This window comes from Sinocyclocheilus anshuiensis, unplaced genomic scaffold, assembly GCF_001515605.1.
Source record: "Sinocyclocheilus anshuiensis isolate Anshui unplaced genomic scaffold, SAMN03320099.WGS_v1.1 scaffold415, whole genome shotgun sequence".
Lineage (NCBI taxonomy): Eukaryota > Metazoa > Chordata > Actinopteri > Cypriniformes > Cyprinidae > Sinocyclocheilus > Sinocyclocheilus anshuiensis.
The window spans coordinates 1615756-1636638 of record NW_015552655.1 but is presented as its reverse complement, the minus strand read 5'-3'; the positions used below and the strand labels follow the sequence as shown (position 1 = coordinate 1636638).

General features: G+C 35.3%; 2 protein-coding genes across 2 annotated transcripts in view; both read left to right on the top strand.

Moving 5' to 3' along the window:
- Window positions 1-8057, top strand: part of LOC107667211 (WD repeat-containing protein 90-like) — a 20355-nt gene extending 12298 nt beyond the window's left edge. The window contains 16 exon segments of the mRNA XM_016458827.1: window positions 70-192; window positions 262-500; window positions 643-745; window positions 992-1113; window positions 1272-1428; window positions 2330-2520; window positions 2614-2782; window positions 2874-3003; window positions 3909-4077; window positions 4203-4325; window positions 5378-5558; window positions 5639-5769; window positions 6883-7026; window positions 7182-7301; window positions 7420-7504; window positions 7590-8057. Coding sequence (XP_016314313.1) covers window positions 70-192; window positions 262-500; window positions 643-745; window positions 992-1113; window positions 1272-1428; window positions 2330-2520; window positions 2614-2782; window positions 2874-3003; window positions 3909-4077; window positions 4203-4325; window positions 5378-5558; window positions 5639-5769; window positions 6883-7026; window positions 7182-7301; window positions 7420-7504; window positions 7590-7747 — 2345 coding nt within the window. The 3' untranslated portion in view covers window positions 7748-8057.
- A 432-nt stretch (window positions 8058-8489) lies between these two features.
- LOC107667230 (mitochondrial Rho GTPase 2-like) lies at window positions 8490-19231 on the top strand. Its single transcript, XM_016458855.1, has 17 exons — window positions 8490-8664; window positions 10181-10239; window positions 10317-10398; window positions 10464-10507; window positions 11310-11363; window positions 11441-11493; window positions 11578-11686; window positions 12675-12776; window positions 12866-12964; window positions 14962-15070; window positions 15161-15281; window positions 15353-15437; window positions 15521-15666; window positions 17123-17223; window positions 17321-17451; window positions 18823-18903; window positions 18978-19231. The coding sequence occupies exons 1-17, from the start codon at window positions 8628-8630 to the stop codon at window positions 19161-19163; spliced, it is 1599 nt and encodes a 532-aa protein (XP_016314341.1). The 5' UTR covers window positions 8490-8627; the 3' UTR covers window positions 19164-19231.
- Window positions 19232-20883: the final 1652 nt, after the last annotated feature.

The window sequence follows — 20883 nt, the reverse complement described above, 5'->3', positions numbered from 1 at the left end:
TATATATATATATACTAGTTAGGGTTGGTTCAAATGTATGACAGCTCTTAATTAGTTCCCTTTGTTCAGATCACAGATGGGCGGGGCTAAATGGAGCTGAGCTGTCCAATGAGAGTCCTCGAAAGGCATTGTTTCAGCCCTCCTCACCGCCTGTCATGAATTTTCTTTCCAGTGCTCTGAAGGACAGTGAAGGTATGTGTTCATGAGCATTTGTCCTCATTAATGAGTCACTATTACATCTCAAATGCTTTACATCTATAGGTTTCCTATGCGATTCTACTGCTGCTCTACAGCTTAGTCCCACGACAGGCCACGCCCACTCCCCTCCTCCCAAACACGCCTCCTTCCTCAGAGTGACAGAGTGGGTGAAGGACGAGGACACACCCACACTCCCAGCTAACCAATCAAGGACGGAGAAAATACAAGACAATCACACAGCAGTCCGTTCAGACTGTTATAAACACTTCACTCCACGTTTTAAGACTTCTGTGTTAGACCAGGTATATATTTTTAATCAATTATTCATTAATATGTTAATCTCAAAGTGAATTGTGTTTTATGAATATTTAAAGTATTTAAAACACTTTTGTATAATGTGTCTTTTTGGACCACTTTTTTCCTCAACAATTATTTTGTCTTTAGACCACAGTAGCTCCGCCCTCAGGACAGGCGGGGCTAAGTCTCACGGCTGTGATTGGCTATAATGGCAATGGGCGTAACAATATGGTCTGGAATCCAGACACAGGTAAATACTAGCCAACTATAAACTCTTTTATGATGTCCATCACATAAAATATCCCTCTTGTTGGCTCTTATAAAAAAATCTTTGATGCAACTTGAGCAGATCAAATTTAATGCTACTCTTAATTGACTTTAACCGCCATTTTTGTTGATTTAAATGCCATTTTTGCCTCAAGCCACTGTTAATTTCCAACCCTGGCATTTGTACGCACTTGTTTTGTAGCTACATCTTGTGTGTGTTTGTGTGCAGGTTTATTTGTGTACTCATGTGGGTGTGTTGTCGTCGTGGAGGATCTTCACACAGGCTCACAGAAACAGTGGTTCGGACACAACGAGGAGATCTCAACGCTCGCCATCACCCATGATGCACAGGTGCCGCTCACATGCATGATTTAGTATATACTGCAAATACTTTATATAAATCACACAATCTTCATGTGTTTCCACTAGTTAGTAATACTTTACCAATGATTGTTAGCAAAAATTAGGTGCCTCCTTTGAATGAAACCTCTGTCTGATTTGCCCGGCAGACGGTTGCTTCTGCATCAGGGGGCGGAGCTTCTCACAGCAGCCTCATCTGCATATGGAACGCTTCAGATGGCTCCTGTAGAAACCGCCTCTCCTATCACAAGGGAGCAGTGCAGAGCCTGACTTTTTCCAGGGATGACATGTACCTGCTCTCAGTGGGTCAGTGTTTCATGCTTTGCATTATGGGGTCCTGTTAAAGGAATATTCTTAGTTAAATACAAGTTTGACAAACAAATATTTTGGCTGTTTTGCACAGAAATTGGAAGTCATTAGTAACAGTCAGCAGTATTATAGTTAACTAAAACTAAAAACATTTCTGTTACATAAAATAAACGTTAACTGAAATAAGATAAAATATTAAAATAAACAATTAAATAATTTTATTTCAGATAGTTTCCTAAGCAACATTTCTCATTAAACTTTTCTCTTTAAAAAAAGTGAACACGATAGTGTTATTTTAGACCTATATTTCTGTTCCTGAGTGCTACTGTTACTGACTTCAATTTATTTGTAACTTTGTTATATTGTATTCATCTATGCTTGTAATTTGTGCAAATAAATAATAATGAATAAAATCTGTATAGACATATTTAAAAAAAGAAAACACAACAAAATTACTAAAACTAACTCAAATTAAAGTGAAAACAAAAATATAAAAATACAATCTAATTCGAAATATTAACAAACTATAATAATGTCAATGTAATAATAATAGTATATCAAACATACTAAAATAGCACTGTCATATACTGGGACAAAACTAATGCTGGTTACTGTAGTTAAAATAAGATACATTTTTAATAAATTAGGCTTTTTTTTTAGAAAGATAACCATGTAAAAAAAATTTTTAAATAAAATAAAAGATGTATACATTTTTTTTATTCAAATTCAATTTAATAATATATATTATTATTATAATTATGTTATAAATATTATTCATTTCAAGGCATTCCATGAAAATCACCTCAAGTAATGACTTTTTTTATTACAGATATAGATTATACATTTTGTGTCTTTTATAATGAATAACTTGTAATGGTGCAGTATATTATGCTCCTAGGTGATTTTTCGGAGCCGGTGGTGGCGCTGTGGAGCACACGATCGTTTGAGCTGCTCTGTACCATTCAGATATCCGTCCCGCTGCATGATGCCTCGTTCTGTCCATTCACTGCCAATGAGCTGACACTCGTCGGCAGCAGTGCTGTTGTGTTTACTCGAATACAAACACAGGATAACAGCACTGAACTTCAGGTACTTAACAGACACTGTATGAAAGAAAATCAAGTATGCATACACTGCTGCACTGAAGCACATAAGCCAAAGTAAGCTTTCCTCCTCCTGCAGGTGCAGAAAGTAAGCTTACCTGATACGGTTGGTCAGGCGGAGGTGACATCACTGTGCTATAGCACTCGCCGGATCCTGTACACGGGCACAAACAGCGGCCACGTGTGTGTGTGGGACTGTAACACACAACGCTGCTTTGTGACCTGGGAAGCAGATGGAGGAGAGATAGGTGTGTTTGGGTTTTTGCTTTATTGATCACATTTGTGATTTTGGTTGCAGGGAAGCAGAATTACCAGCTGTTTTTGTATGCATTTGTGTAGGTGTGTTAGTTTGCCGTGAGAATAAGCTGGTCACAGGCAGTAACGCCAAAAAACTGAGACTGTGGTCTGTAGCTTCGGTCCAGAATCTCAGTAATGCAAATAACAAGAGCAGCAGAACACAGGATGACGGGTAAGCATGCTTACGTTCACTCTTATCTCCTTCTAGAATGTTTAAAGGTCCAAAAAAAGTTAAACAACGTGTATACATGTAGTATATTCTTTATATAGTACTTTTCAAAAGCTAGGGGTCGGTAAGATTTTTTAAAATATGTTTTTGAAAGAAGTCACGAAGACTGCATTTATTTAATCAAATATCAGCGAAATCAGAGATATTGTGAAATAATATCAAAATTCAAAATAGCTGTTTTCTATTTGTATATATTTAAAAATGGAACTTATTGCTGTGATCACAGCTGAATTTTCAGCATCATTCCTCCAGTCTTCAGTGTCACATGATCCTTCAGAAATCACTCTAATATGCTCATTTGCTGCTCATGAAACATTTATTATTATCAATGTAGAAAACGGTTGTGCTGCTTAATATTTTTGTGGAAACTGTAATACATTTTTTAGGATTCTTTGTTGAATAGAATGTGGAATATCGAATAGAATATTTGAAATTGAAATCTTTTGTAACATTATAAATGTCTTTACTGTCACTTTCAATTTAAAGCATCTGAATAAACATAAAAAACTTAAAGAGCTCAAACGATGGTTTAAAAGACATGAACACATTTCCACCGCAAGAGTAAAAATGTAAAAAAGTAGTAAAATGAAGGTTAAACTGAGATGTAAATTGACATTGTGGAAAATAAAGTTGCAATTGCATGAAAATAAATAAAAAATGAATAGAAATCAAGTCAAAGTTGTGAGATATGGTCACATTGTGAAATATATAAAGTTGCAATTATGAGAAATACAAAGTTACTTTTTTAACAAGGTGTCCATATTTTATCCGAATTACCTAATTAATTTCCTTATCTTTCATTTTGGGTAAAACAATTAAAAGAGCATCACTTGTTTTGACTCTGGAAGAGCTCAGGTGCAGCTGGAACAAGAACTACTGTTGGATGGGACAGTGGTCAGTGCAGCGTTTGATGATGTCATGGACATGGGGATTGTGGGTACGACAGCAGGAACCCTGTGGTACATCAACTGGGCCGACAGCACCAGTATACGGCTGATCAGCGGCCATAAGAGCAAGGTACGACACTTAACCGCTTAAGCTTTTATCAGCAGCTGTTAAATTCATCCATAGCGAACTCTGAAATGGTTCTAAAAGCAACACTACTTCTGTCCAAAATGCTCAAGTTTGTGTTCTTATTGTAGGTGAACGGTGTGCTTTGCAGTCCAGATGAGCAGCATTTTGCCACCTGTGGGCAGGACGGCAGTGTGAGAGTTTGGGCGCTGCAGAGCCACGAGCTGCTGGTCCAGTTTCAGGTGCTGAACCAGGTGAGCATAAACACACAGATGAACAGAAGTAGAAGCTCTAGCCACTGGGGCTTTTTTTATTATTAAATGTATTAAATTACAAAATGCATGGACAAATTTCATGTTTGCTCAATCAATGACTGCGTGTCAGACAGTTTATAGGAGGTCATAGTAGCCAACCATCTGAGCACAAAATTCGTTCACATGACTTTTTTATTGGGTAAAAGTGTTTTCATCCTTGTTCATGTGCGTGACTTCTTGCCAAATAATAAATGTGTCCACCTCAAGGTTTTTTTTTTTAACTTCTGCAATTTATTTATTAGTTATTATAATTTTGGACATTTTATTCACATTTTTTATCCAGAATAGTTTTAATGCGATAGAGCCATCAAACATTTTAATGCAAACTTTGGAGGTTTTTTTTATTTTTATGAAATTAATTATTTTATTCAGCAAGTATTCATTAAACTGATCAAAAGTGACAGTAAAGTCATTTATAATGTTACAAAAGATTTCCATTTCAAATCAGTGCTGTTCTTTTGAACTTTCTGTTCATTAAAGAATCCTGAAAATAAATGTATCACGGTTTCCACAAAAATATTGAACAAAAAATAAATAAAATAAAAATAATAACTGTTTTCAGCATTGATAATAATAAGACATGTTTCTTGAGCAGCAAATCAGTATATTAGAATGATTTCTGAAGAATCATGTGACACTGAAGACTGGAGTAATGATGCTGAAAATTCAGCTTTGCATCACAGGAATAAATTACATTTTACAATATATTGACATAGAAAACAGTTATTTGAAATTCTAATAATATTTCACAATATTATTGTTTTTACTGTATTTTTGATCAAATAAATGCAGCCTTGGTGAGCGTAAGACGTCATTAAAAAAAATGTTTTTAAACATTTTACTGACCTCTAGCTTTTAAATGGTAGTGTAACTTGGCTAATGGAATCATTGCTAATCTTTCTCTGGTCGCCAGTCAAACTCTGAATATCAAATTCATTTACCATTGCAGTTAATTGATTAATTGTGTCTCTGTATGTTTCTCTGTATTGCAGAGCTGTGAGTGTGTGTGTTGGTCTCCTCCGAGGGGTGTGTATGAGCCCAGCGGGCGCGTGTGTGTTGCGGGCGGTTACAGTGACGGGACTGTGAGGATCTTCAGTCTGAAGTCGGCCGAGATGGAGCTGAAACTACAACCTCAGCCTGTGTCTGTGTGCGCGCTGCAGTACTCGCACTACGGTGAGTGTGTGTGAGTGCTTTGTGTCTATGTGAGCATTTGTGTGTTTGTGTTCACTATATGCATGTGTGTGTATGTGTAGGTCATGTGCTGTTGTCTGGTGGTCGTGATGGTCTCATTACTGTCAGCAGTCCCGTCACTGGAGTCACTGTACGCACCATCCGTGACCACAAGGGGGCGCCCATAACTACAGTGCAGTGCACCAGCAAACAGGTTTGGGCTTGTGTGTTTGTTTTTGTGGTTTTCTGTTTTGCAAGGCAAATGTATGATGTGGAATTGTGGGCCATACCTAGAAAATATTTGGACACTGAAGTCCACATGAATTTGATTCAAAGACAGATCTTAAATATGAAGAAGAAAAGTGAAATTTAGTGAAGGAAAATGATTCTGTAGTGTTTGAGATACAAGGACACAGATACTCAATGACATTGTCATATTTTAAAGTGTGACTTAAGTGTCCAAATACTTACAGGGTCGTTGTAATGCAATTTAAATAAAACCGAGATCACAATATAGTTTAGCGCTGTTATCGTAAAGGCAGTGATTGAATTAAATATATGTGCTGTGTGTTTCAGAGTGAAGCTTTTACATGCAAGCTGCTCACAATGGTTTAGCATTTGAACATGAAGAGTTTAGCACAGCCGTAAATATTAGTATTGTGCAGATGTACTGTAAAATAATTGTTTTTTTTTTTTTCTCAAATACTCCATTGTTTTATTTTACAGTGAAATATTACAATAGTAAAATTTATTATTTTGTTTAATATTTTTATTTAGTAATAGTAATAATGATTATAATGAATAATAAATTGTTATTATTATTATTATTAATAATTATATTAATAATTATAGTTATATTGATATACAATTTTTTAAATACTCATTTTTGTATTTTACAGTGAAATATTACAATAGTAACATTTCTTATTTTCTTATTTCTTATTTTATTTTATACTTTTATTATTTTTATTATTTCATAATTTATTATTGTTATTAATTATAGTGATTTTAATATATGGTCACTTTTTTTGTAGGCCAAAAATGTTGTTTAATATTTTTTATTTAGTAATAATGATATGTAAAATAAATAATATTAATAATATTTTTTTTTTTTATTATTGTTAATAATAATAATGAATATAGTTATATTGATATATAATAATTTTTGACCAGATTGTGCAGCCCTACAAACAAACCCAGCAAACCTGGAGCATATTTTTATTGCATTTTAAATTTTAATCAGATAACTCGCAATTCGATCCCCCCCAAAACGTGTAGCACTACTGCCGAGTGATTTAATGTGTGTGCTGATATAAATGTCTTTTAGTATAAGGAGTTTGGACTGGAGGGAAATGAGCTCTGGTTGGCTGTAAGCGCAGACAGGCGTGTCAGCATCTGGGCTGCTGATTGGATGAAGGATAAATGTGAGCTGCTTGATTGGCTGACATTTCCAGCGCCCAGCCCACCAGAGGTGATTAATATTCATGAGTATTAGGCCAATAAATATTCTCTGAACTTGTTTGTATATCATTTACGCTTATGTCTCATCGAGCTGCTCTGATTATTCACATGTGTTTATTGTAGTTGAAAAGACTAAGAAGTAACTTTTTTTGTCTTTTTAATCAGGATGCACTGGCATTACCACCTAGTTTGGCTGCGTTCAGCCCCAGTGAGAGAGGAACAGTGGTTTATACCGGCTACGCTGTGGAAAAAGAGATCATCTTTTACTGCCTTTACAAAAAACAGGTACTGAAGCACTCGCTCTCGGCCTTTATACACATGACTGTGTATCTCATTCTTTCTCTCAACACACTTTTATTGGCCAAGTAATGTCATTGGTTCTGTGTGTATTTTTGTTTTATAGGTTTTGAGGACGATCTCTCTGGCCGATTGGGCACTCTGTCTCGGTCTCTGCTCAACTGGAAGACTGATCGCTGTTGGATCAAACCGTTAGTGTGCTGTTTTACTTGAAAGCATAAGAAGGAAAGTGTTTGAGTTATGTAGTCATATATAACTCAATGCTTTGTGTTTCAGAGCGCGTCCTGAAGCTGATTCATTCATCCAGCGGGCGTTTTCAGGATTTCACGTCTCACAGTGACTCGGTTCACGTGTGCAGCTTCAGCTGGTCTGGATCTCAGCTCTTCACCGCTGCTCATAATGAGCTCTTACTGTGGACTGTACACGGATTATAATGCTGACACAACACTAACGCTAGAGTTTGAGAGTTTGACTCCTCTCACTTTGGATTGCACTAGTTACTCTAGAGTCAGAGTTAGTTTTTCTGTTTAGTAGAAATGTTGCATTGATGTCGCAGAGCAGTTTTGCCATGTTTTACATCCAGTTAGCATGACTTGAAGTTTAAATAATAGGAGTTTTTTTAATCTTTAAATTAGTTTTTAATGATTTCGATACACTTGGGAAAAGTTGGTTGTCGGTTTTTATACTTTTACACTGTTTAAAATGATTTTGCTAGTAAGAAAGACCCTGGTATTGTTATGCACTTTGAGCCTCAGAAATAAAATTCATAAAAAATGAAGTACTCGCGTTGCATTAAATAAGGCCATTACTATCTATCTATCTATAGACATTTTATTTTTGAACATTTTACTATATGAATTGTTGTATTTTAATGCTTTTAATGGCATTTCAATGTATTTCCCACAAATTACTAAAAAATATGGGCCAATATAGCCAAGGTAATCATTATTTAATCCCCCTTTTTTGTAAGAGTCAAAAAAACGTAATTAGCATAACTGTTTATTATTTATTTTTATAAATATATTTTAATATTTACTGTTTAATATGTATAATGTACTTATAATGGAAAAGTAGACAATAAATATATAAAAACAAAAAAAGAAAAGGAAAAGATCAAGCAAATTAAAAAGCGAAGGAAATGAACGGTAGAGGGCGCTCCATTTGGGCTCCAACCGGAAGTCTGTAGAGGTGACAGTTTCTTTGGATGGAATGGGGCTAGCCAGAAACTAGTAGCACTGGGCTTTGAACTGAATTTGAAGTTTTCCGAAAAGATAGCCGCAGCGTGTCAGAGAGTTCAATAGAGAGCGGAGTGAAATGAAACGCGATGTCCGGATACTGCTGTTGGGGGAACGTAAGATATCATTTCTTTTAAATATCAAGGGAATTACATGTGAGAGTTTAATGAAAGTTAGCATGATTAAGAGAGCGCTAACCGTCAACCTTGAGCTGCTGCAGAAATGATCTGAAGTAAACGCGCTGCACTCTTCAATTATCGATTCATTTAGTGCTTTTTTCTTTGTGTGTTAAATCAGAACACACGAAAATGTAATTTATTCATTTGACAGTTCAGTCAAACTTTAGAAGTTTAATTAGACATTAAATATCGGTTAATTAAACACCTTCTTTATTTAGTAGATATTTGCATGTGATACATATTCAGATATATGCATATTAAAACTCATTACACACTTTCATGTGCATTGTATTTAGTAGACAGTAGTATATTTGTTGGCTTTGATTTGTTTTGTCACTTTATTATTTGTTTTGCATGCCGGTTTTAAGGAGAGTAATTTTGCTTAGATTTATTTATTTTATTTATTTGTATATATATATTTGTGTGTGTGTTTGTATATGAATGGCAAAATCTGTTCATTGATTGTTCGGCCAGTGATTGATAATGAAGGTGTTGGCATGTAACTATCAAGGTGTGGAGTTTGTGCCTAGTTAAACATCAAATGAACCTGTGACACAATGCACGTATTCATAGAGAAACTTCAACCGCTCTGATAATAATACTGTGGATGTAAATATATCCTTCAGAAACTGATGCTGATTTGCTGCTCAGGAAACATTTATTAATATTATCAATCATGTTGAAGCAGCTGTGCTGCTACATATTTTTGTGGAAACCATGATACATCATAATTTATTATGTAGAAATCTTTTGTAACATTATAAATGTCTTTAATGTCATTTCAATTTAACACAGCCTTACTGAATACAAGTTTTTTTTTAATTATTATTATTATTATTTAATTTATTATTTTTATTTTAAAGGATCATGTGGCACTTAAGACTGGAGTGATGATGCTGAAAATGCAGCTTTACATCACAGGAATAAATTACATTTTAAAATACGTTAAAATAGCAATAATATTTCACAATATTACTGTATTTTTAATCAAATAAATGCAGCCTTGGTGAGCATATCTGATGTCTTGAATTAGATAGTATGTGTCATTTCTTTAGGCAGCGCACACGTTTTGTTTCGGCATTAGTGTTACATTTATTCCATGCCTGCTGCGCTCAAGTCATGTCCTTACTATGTTATTAGTTTTATCTCTTAACTGACCTTTTAAGCTCAAGGTGAACACCAGCAGGAGTGACCAGTGTGCTTTCTCAACTTGCTTATTAATAAGAGCAACATTTATAAAAGTTACAGAAGTACAGTACAGTTTTAGCCCGACACATCACATATGAGATTTAGCACTGATGAAGGATTGGAAACACTCTAATAAAACCAGAAATCAAACTGATTTGCAATGGAAATCACAGCAGAGGCGTTTGTGATCGTGGCTAGAGTCATATAAACTGTGGGAACGTGTTTATTGAGATGAAATATTTTTCTGTCCTTTGTTTCCCTGTAGCCAAAGTGGGAAAGACCTCTCTCATCATGTCTCTGGTTGGAGAGGAGTTTCCTCAGCAGGTGAGTTTACCCATGAGCCTCTCTGGTGTGTGTTTGTCTGATGCAGTAAGAGGAAGCTCATGCGTTTGTGCCGTCAGGTTCCTCTCCGGGCGGAGGAGATCACCATACCAGCCGACGTCACGCCTGAGAAAGTGCCCACACATATAGTCGACTATTCAGGTGTGTGTGTCGAATGACATAATATTTGCCCTAGTGTTTTATTAATACTTATTATCTCTCTACAGAAAGTGAACAGTCTGATGAAGTGTTGAGGGAGGAAATCGTAAAGGTGAGAAGCCTCCTGATCTTGTGTGTATAACAAGCCATAAATCACATCTCTTTCATGATATTCATAGTTTTTGTCCTAACCAGCTGCAACCACGGCTGCATTCATTTGACAAAAATACAATAAAAACAGTGATATAGTGAAATATTATTTAAATGTAAAACAACTGTATTCTATATGAATATATTGTAAAATGTAATTTATTCCTGTGATCACAGCTGAATTTTCAGCATCATTACTCCAGTCTTCAGTGTCACATGATCTTCAGAAATCACTCTAATATGCTGATTTATTATCAGTGCTGGAAACTGTTGTGCTGCTTAATATTTTTATGGAAACCGTGATACATAGTTTTTTTCAGGATTCTTTGACGAACAGAAAGTAAAAAAACCAGCATTTATTTGAAATAGAAATCTCTTGTAACATTATAAATGTTGTTACTGTCACTTTTGATCAGTTTAATGCATCACTGCTGAGTAAAATGTTTTTATTTTTTTGATCTTATTTAACACCAAATTTTTAATGGTTGTGTGTGACTGTTTCCACGAATATTATGAAACAAAAACATTTATAGTAATTTTCAACATTTATAGTAATAATAGTTAAGAAATATTTCTTGAGCATCGAATCAGTGATATTTCACTATATATTAAATAAATATTAACATAAATATTACTATTTTTACTGTATTTTTGATTAAATAAATGCATATATATATATATATATATATATATATGTGTGTGTATGTGTGAGAAATGTATGTGATTATTACATGAATTTTATATGATTGTTTTCTCATTTGTAGGCCAATGTTGTGTGTGTGGTTTATGATGTCACACAAGAGGAAACCATTGACAAGGTATTAAATTAACATTATCTGTATATTTTTGTCTCTTATTTTCCCTGAACTGATTTTATCCTATTTTTTTCTCTCAGATCAGGACTAAATGGATTCCGCTGGTGAACGGTGGTGCTGAGAAAGGAAGCAAGTATGTTCTTGTATTCTGTTCTTATGTGAGTGTATCTGCATTTTTTAGGAGTTCCATAAAAAATTTCTCTTTTTGTTGCCGTAGGATTCCCATCATCCTCGTGGGCAACAAGTCCGACCTGCGCTCCGGCAGCTCCATGGAAACCATTCTGCCAATCATGAACCAGTTTTCAGAGATTGAGACCTGTGTAGAGGTTCGAACCGCTGACCACACAAACTCAAATAAATCTTATATGACACACATGTGACCCTGGAGCACAAAAGCAGTCTTAAGTTGCTGGGGTATATTTGTAGCAATAGCCAACAATACATTGTATGGGTCAAAATGATTGATTTTTCTTTTATGCCAAAAATCATTAGGATGTTAAGTAAAGATCATGTTCCTTGAAGATATTTTGTAAATTTCCTACCGTAAATATATCAAAACTTAATTTTTGATTAGTAATATGCATTGCTAAGAACTTCATTTGGACAACTTTAAAGGAGATTTCTCAATATTTAGATTTTTTTGCACCCTCAGATTCCAGATTTTCAAATAGTTGTATCTCAGCCAAATATTGTCCTATACTAACAAAGCAATGGAAAGCTTATTTATTCAGCTTTCAGATGATGAATAAATCTCAATTTCAAAAAATTGACCCTTATGACTGGTTTTGTGGTCCATGGTCACATTTATTTCACATATGAATGTGTGAAAGGGGTAATTTATCCTACTTTTTTAGTTAAATTTTCTCCTGAAGTCATCTTACAAAATGAGACGAGGTTTCTCACTATAGAAAATCAAATATAGATGTTTTTCATGACCATTTTTCACCCTCTCTATGACCTGACACTGTTTTTGCAGCTGTACCTTTAAGAATTCTATTTATAAATGGAGGATATAAATATTCTATATTATATTATTCAAGTTCATTTTGCAAACCGGAGAGGATGGTTTGCTTTGTGAATGTTATGGTTTGTCTATATTGAAACTGTATTTCAGAAGCTCCAAAGAAACTGTTTTTTTAATAATTTAAAGTGTTTTTGGTTACTGATGCTGTATTGAATATTGAAAATGTAATGGTTCTTTCTTAAAACCTAGTCAGCTTTCTACCTAGATGGCGTCTTTTTAGCCTAAATGGCCAGAAATACGGTTTATGAATGTATGATATAATATAAATGATGATGTATTTGTGTCTGCAGTGCTCAGCTAAGAATCTGAAGAATATTTCCGAGCTCTTTTATTACGCCCAGAAGGCCGTTCTACACCCGACTGCTCCGCTCTACGACCCTGAAGACAAACAGGTACATACACACACACTGCTACATCTCTGCCCGGCTTCATCTTATGAGTTCATACAAGATTTCTGAATGTTTGTGTGTGTTTTGTGTAGCTGAAGCCGCAGTGTGTTCGAGCTCTGAGTCGGATCTTCAGTATCTCTGATCAGGATAATGATCACATACTCAGTGACGCTGAACTCAACTGCTTTCAGGTGAGCAAACAAAAAAGAAATGTGCAGTTGCTTTGAGGCCTTTATTAACCCTCTCTGGAGAATAGACGTCTTAAATTAGCCCTGCAATATTCAACAAAGTTATCGACTCACAAAAATAATCCAGCGTACCAAGCAGTTTTTTCACCTCAGTTCTCTTTGCTGTCTGACAAAAAAACCAAGGAGTATTCGTCCCTTCAGATTGCGGATTAAACCCCATCTGGAAAATATAAAAGTTGATTTAAATGTACTTCCAGCCAAACACACTTTTGTTGTGTTCCCCTCTGTCATAATCATGGATCTAACTCATCCAAATGATTACCACATACAACTTTTAAGTATTAGAGAAAGTTTTATGCAGATGGGTCAAAGACTGAAGATGGTGTTTCAGCTGGCTTTGTGGTTAACCATCAGAAAAGTGGAGTACAGATTCCTCATTATAGTTCAGTTTTCACTGCAGAAGCCAATGCTAGCATTTTGGCATTGCAACATATAAAAATTTCTCAGCAGCAAATTTCCTATTAATGACAGACTCAAAATTTTGTCTTCAGACTCTGGCATCCACCAAATATGAACATCCAGCAATGGTGGAAATTTGAAATAGTTTGCAGTCCTTGGAGGCACAGAATCTTAAAGTCATTTTTTTGTTGGGTACCAGGGCATTGTGGTATTGAACAGGCTGATGCGGCGGATCTTCAGAACTTAAAGGGTTAGTTCACCCAAAAATGAAAATTCTGTCATTAATTACTCACCCTCGTGTTGTTCCAAACCTGTAAGACCTTCGTTCATCTTCGGAACACAAATTAAGATATTTTTGATGGAATCTGAGAGCTGTCTGACCCTGCATAGACAGCAACACAACTGAAATGTTCCCAAGTCCAGAGACGTAGCAAGGAGATCTGTAAAATAATCCATGTGACATCAGGGGTTCATCCACAATTATACAAAGCTACGAGAATACTTTTTGTGCGTAAAAGAAAAAAAAAAAACGACTTTATTCAACAATTTGTCTCCTCCACATCACCCTGGTGCCATTTTGGAGAATATCAGCTGGACGTAAACAGCGTATGCTGCTCTGTGTCAGCTGCGTCACGCCGGATCTGTTTCCTACGTTGTTTGTAGAGCCCGACCGATATGGGTTTTTCAGGGCCGATACCGATATTAGGGGGTAAAAAAGGGCCGATATTGATATATCGGCCGATATTCTTTGTGTATATTATAGTACAGTACCAGTCAAAAGTTTGGACACTTTCCCATTCGAGGGTCCAAACATTTGACTGGTACTATATATAGAATTAAAAAATAGAAAAATAGAAAATTTTGTGTTTGTGTTGTTTTGTTGTCTTTAAGTGATATTTTTGTTTTATGTATGTACTATTTTAGTATTTATCAGTATTATTTTCAAATATACTGTAGTTTACATTTTAGTATGTATGCTTTTTTGTAATATTTCTATTTAGATTTGAGTTTTTTCAGTTTTAGTTTTACTGTTTCAATCTTAACTTATTTCAGTTAATTGCAAAGGGAACATTTGTCATTTTCTGATTTGTTTTATTTCAATTAACGAAAATTATTTTTGTATTATTTTAGTTAACATTTCTGAATTTTAATTAAAAAAATTTTTTTTTTAATTTCAATTAACAAAAATGTGTTTTTTATAGTTTTAGTTAACATTTTTGAATTTGAACTTTTTATTTTGATTTTTTAACTTTTTTTTTTCAATTAAATTTTTTTTTATATTTTTAAAATCACTATATATATACTCTCTCTCTCTCTCTATATATATATATATATATTATATAATACCATTAAAATCTTTTTTTTCCCTTCATAGTTAACAAATTAATACATTGTAGTTACTTTATTTCATTCATTCTCCAAACCGATTGTCCTGTGAAGTGTCATTAATTGCTTAGAATTAAACATTAAGTAAACATATTCATTGAAATAATATGCATAAATACTACTATTGATTTGTATGAAAATGTTTGTGTGTGTAGAAATTATGTTTCGGGAATCCACTGGCTCCTCAGGCTCTAGAGGATGTGAAGACAGTCGTGTGGAAGAACACCAGTGATGGAGTCCAGGACAACGGACTCACACTCAACGGTAACACACTTTACGCGTATATTCATATTTCAACATCATAATTAATGATGATCACTCACTCTTTCACATGTGTTTGTGTGTTTTCTGTAGGTTTCTTGTTCTTGAACACTCTCTTTATCCAGAGGGGACGTCATGAAACCACCTGGACCATCCTGCGTAAATTCGGCTACGACGACACGCTCGAGTTGACTGATGAATACCTCTACCCACCGTACGTCTGTGCATGTAAGAGCATGAACAAAAGCCAGTATTGAAGTGACCTATATGTGTGTGTGTTTGCAGGTTACGAGTATCGGTGTGTTGCACGACGGAGCTGAATCATCTGGGTCATCAGTTCCTCCAGAAGCTGTTTGATAAGTATGACGAGGTGAGCTCGCACATCTGATCCTCTAATGAACTTTGTGTGATTAGAGGTTCGTCAGGCTGATGCTTGCGACTCTCCTCCTGCAGGATAAGGATTCAGCTCTCTCTCCCGCTGAGCTGAAGAATCTATTTAGTGTTTTACCCTACATGCCCTGGGGCCCGGAGGTGTACAGTAACGTCCCCCTATCAGACGACAACTACATCTCACAGCACGGGTACTTCTGCCAGTGGATGTGAGTCAAAATAGATAATTTTTCTCACTGGGAGTCACTTTAATGTGTCATAAAAAAATTAATTTAGCTTTTGATGATGATATTCTGGTGGGTATTAATATACATTTCCCCTCTTGATTCAATTCTGATTTGATTAGTTTAAAATATTCCATCACTGGAAGTACTGCTCTGGTGAATTCATTCAGTAAATCACCAGATTGAATCATACAGCAACTCTTGTTTTTGTGAGCATTTTAGAATTATTCATTAAAATGACCCGATCGAAAGAGTCATTTGTTTGTGAATCAGAGACTGGTTGCTCTGTGTTTGTGATGCACTCCAAAAAAAATGTTCATGAAAGTCATTTGTTTGTGAATCGGGCTACAGCGGCTTTATAGGAGTCATTTTATTGTGAATCAGACTACAGTGTTTAATTTATGATTGTCTTAAAACCTATTAATAAGAGTCATTTGTTTGTGAATTGGACCTTGCTGGTTGCACTGTATGCTTAAAAGAATCAGTTCATAAGAGTCATTTGTTTGTGAATCAGACTACACTAGTTGAGCTGAATGTTTTATGATTTACTAAAAAGAGCCAGTTCATAAGAGTCATTTGTTTGTGAATCAGACTACACTAGTTGAGCTGAATGTTTTATGATTTACTAAAAAGAGCCAGTTCATACGAGACATTTGTTTGTGATTCAGGCTACAGTGTTTGCACTATATGTTTATGATTCACTAAAAAGTACTGGTTCATAAGAGTCATTTTTCATGAATCAGACTACACTGGTTGTGCCTTATGCTTGATTTACTAAAAAAAGTTCATAAGAGTCATTTGTTTGTGAATCAGACAACACAGGTTTCCACCGCAGTGTTTGTTTATGATTCACTAAACAGTGCTGGTTCATAAGTCATTTGTTTGTGTATCAGACTACACAGGTTGTGCTGATTGATTATGATTTACTAAAAAGAACCAGTTCATAAGAGACATTTGTTTGTGAATCAGGCTGCATTGATTGCACTATATGTTTATGATTCACTTAAAAGAACCAGTTCATAACATTCATTTACTTGTGAATCAGACAACACAGGCTGCACTGCAGTGTTTGTTTATGATTCACTAAAAAGTACTGGTTCGTACGAGTCATTTTTTCATGAATCAGACTTCACTGGTTGTGCCATATGTTTACGATTCACTAAAAAAAACAGTTCATAAGTGTTGATTGTATTTTAATCATTCTACACATGTTGTGCTGTATAATTATGATTCACTAAAAATAATCAGTATGAATCATTTGTTTGTGAATCCTGCTACACGGGTTGTGCTGTATAATTATGATTCACTTCATGAGTCATGCGTTTGTCACATGTATGTATGTATGTTTATGATTCACTTAAATGAATTGGAATATTATTAATACGCACTCCCAATTTGGTAGTTATGGTTTTAAATTTGATGTGTTATTGAATAAACACAGGTTATCGGCTTATCTGGATGTCCACCGGTGTTTGGAGCATCTCGGTCACCTCGGGTATCCCATTCTAATGGAGCGAGAGTCCCAGACCTCCGCTATCACAGGTAATGAGATCCTCTCACAGTCCTGCTTTAAACCCCACATACGTTTGATCAGATGGATTCTGAAGAGTCTTTCTGTCTTTTTCTGTGTGTATGTTAGTAACAAGAGAAAAGGCATTAGACCTGGAGAAGAGACAAACCCAGCGCACTGTGTTCCTCTGCAAAGTGATCGGTCCACGCGGAACAGGAAAGACCGACTTCCTCCGAGCTTTTCTGCAGCGAAGCACTGAGGTGAGAGAATGATTTGAAAGAAAAACCACTGTTTGTAATTTTACTTGACAGAATACTACATGAAGCCAATCAGAACAAATTGCCTTCGAATCAGAGCCAATCAGAACATATGTAATGTTTAATATATTTATGTTCCAATGAGATTTATATGAAAGGGGTCATATGATGTTGCTAAAAAAGAACATTATTTTGTGTATTTGGTGTAATGAAATGTGTTTATGTGGTTTAAGGTTCAAAAAACACATTATTTTCCACATACTGTACATTATTGTTTCTCCTCTATGCCCCGCCTTTCTGAAACACGTCGATTTTTACAAAGCTCATCGGTCTGAAAAGCGAGGTGTGCTGTGATTGGCCAGCAATCCAGTGCATTGTGAGTGGCCGAATACCTCAAGCGTACCTCTACCAGGAAACAGTCCTCTTCCTCCGTAGAATGCGTTGCACACATCTGAATATTTGGGTTGAACTGTTCTGGAACGGTGTTACATATGCCCCCTTGGGAAAAAAAAAAAAAAAAAAAATGCAGTCTAATCAGAGGCAATCCGAACATATTTAATGCTTAATATATTGTTTTATTTATTTTTATATATTTTTAGATACCAGTTCGATTTTTATGAACTCAGTAAATAAAATACAATTAAAAACTGCAGTCAAGTCAAAGCCAATCAGAAAATATTTAATGTTTAATTTTATATTTATATTTCTTTTTATTTAAAAAAATATATTTTTATTTACCAATGACATTTTTATGAACGAAATTAAAAAAAGTAAAATGGTTGCTTTATCATAATTTTTTTAATATATTTTTTTCTATTGTACAATGAAATAATAATAACCAGGGTATTTACATTAATATAGTTACAAAATAGTGCTTGTGTTTCTTAAGGCAGTTTTACTCTAGAAAGAGGTTTTCATGCTTTACTTCTGTCTAGGTAATATTTATGTACTTTGCAACCCCCAATAGTCTTGGTTAGATCTACCAAATATTTACAAATCTATTTTGTTTAGGGATGCACCGATATGAAAATTTTGGCCGATACCGATAACCGATAATTCTTTATTTTTGAAAGCCGATAACCGATATGTTGGCCGATAAATCTATATCCAAATTTTTATATACTTTTTGAGAGCCTGATTACAAAAAAGGTCTCATCATTAAAAGCCACATCCCAAACACTTCAACATAAGCAGCCTAGTTTGAACGGTGTACGTTTTAAAAATAATTTTACTTTCCCATTACCAAATTTAGTCATAAAAAAGTCTTACAAATAAATAAAATAATGCATAAATAATGCAAACAAATGAGCATTTATCGGCCGATACCGATATGGTGGCCGATATATCGTGCATCCCTAATTTTGTTCATTTCAGAGAAACGAGCGCGACCCCGGTCCCCCCACAATATACGCCATCAACACCGTCTCAATAGCCAATCAGGACAAGAACCTCATCGTAAGTGCCATCTCAAGCTTTACACAAACCCTAGTTTATTGGCTCCCGGCTGACGTGTGTGTTATTTCTCGCAGTTGGAGGAGGTGGACGTGGAAACAGAGTTTCTGAAAGCAGCAGATGCAGCGTGTGATGTGGCGTGTCTCATGTATGATGTCAGCGACCCGGACTCCTTCAACTACTGCGCTAGTATTTATAAGGTACGAAACCACCACACATGCACAAGATGCTTTAGTTCTGGAGTAATGTGTGACAAACTCTGACACACGCCTCACTCATTAACCACATTAAAATTGGATCATCCAACTGATTTAATAAACCATAATGACCTTGCACAAACTGATATCTGTCTTATTTATTTCTCCTGAAGGCTAACATAAAATTAAATCACTTCAAAGGACAGTATATATATATATATATATGTATATATTTATATATTTAAAATTTTTTTTAAATAAAAATATTTAAAATATATATAGGCTGCTACTAAATTTGAATTAAACCGCTTTAAAGAATGAATATAAAAACTAATGACTCACTCCGACTTTGAAACTGCTTTTGTTTTCGGGTTGATGTTGCCAAGTCTTCTTATTCTTACACCCACAATCCAATCAATTCCTGTTTAATAAAATTACCTACTTTTTTCATTGAATATCACATGCCACTTGTAAATATTTCTGTTGAATAAAATGGGTTTCAAACGTTGCCTGTTGACTTCAAAGATTTGCAGATGCCAGACTAAAATTAGCCTGCTTGGCTGGATGTGTGTCACCAAGGTCACCAGAAATACTGAGTGTATTTAAATCTCTCTCTATCTTATGTCACTTCCTGTCTGCAGGCACCTGAACGGATCAGACATGAGCAGCACGTCTTTCTGGCTGCGTGTGACTCTGGGCGCCACAATAGCCGCCATGCTGGGCTTCGCTCTGTACAGAGCCTTTAGCCGACACAAATGATGCAGACACAATACATGCAGATAAACACACACTCCCTCGTTTCCTGTGCTCTGTCTTGGCCTTACTGAGTCACTGTGGCTTAACAAGGGCATGAAGCTCTACTAGTTACAGTGACCACAAAACAATTAAGCAGATGTTTGTTTGTTTCTTCTCAGCTGGACTAAAGTATTGCACACACACTTTGCTTTTAATACAAAAAGTTCCCGATCTTACTGTTTGACTGACATCGGTCGACCCCAAGAGACATTTTTTTCATCATGTTTTGAGGGGAACAATATCAAGAAATGATTTAAAAGGTTACGTTTTGAATTGTACAGAGTTTGTAATGTATTGAATTGCTTGGGAAATCAGTGTGGATCATAAATATATTCCATGTGAATTCGTATTCTGTTTCTGAAGCGTGTTCAAAGGCATCTCAGTGTTGGGGTCGGTTATTGAGTTTTACCTCAGCCAGTTCAGGAAATGCACTTAAATGTAATTTATCATTCACCCTCTTAAAATGTTTTAGAAACTAAAGAAAGTTCTGGGTTAAATAGAAGTTAAAGGAATAGTTCATTACCTGAAAATTGACTCCCACTCAGACCATCCAAGATGTATATTTGGCAAAATTTAGCAACACTTGCTCAGCAATGGATGCTCTGCAGTGAATGGGTGCCGTCAGAATGAGAGTCCAAACAGCTGATAAAAACATCACAATAATCCACACCACTCCAGTCCATCAGTTAATGTCTTGTGAAACAAAAAGCTGCATGTTTGTAATAAATCCATTATCTGGAAACCATCATTTCTGGCCAAAATATGAATCCATAATCTATTATAACGCTTCCTCCAGTGAAAAAAGTCTATCCTCTGTTGTCCTCTCATCAAACTCCACACACACATTTGATTAGACCTCTTTTGGACTGTAAACGGTGTTTAATCTGTGCATATTTCTCTCTTGATTCAGACGAGATGTGTTTTTCACGGGAGGAAGCAGTATTATGAATATTTTATTCCGAAACAAAGGTTTGAATGTAAAAAAAAAATA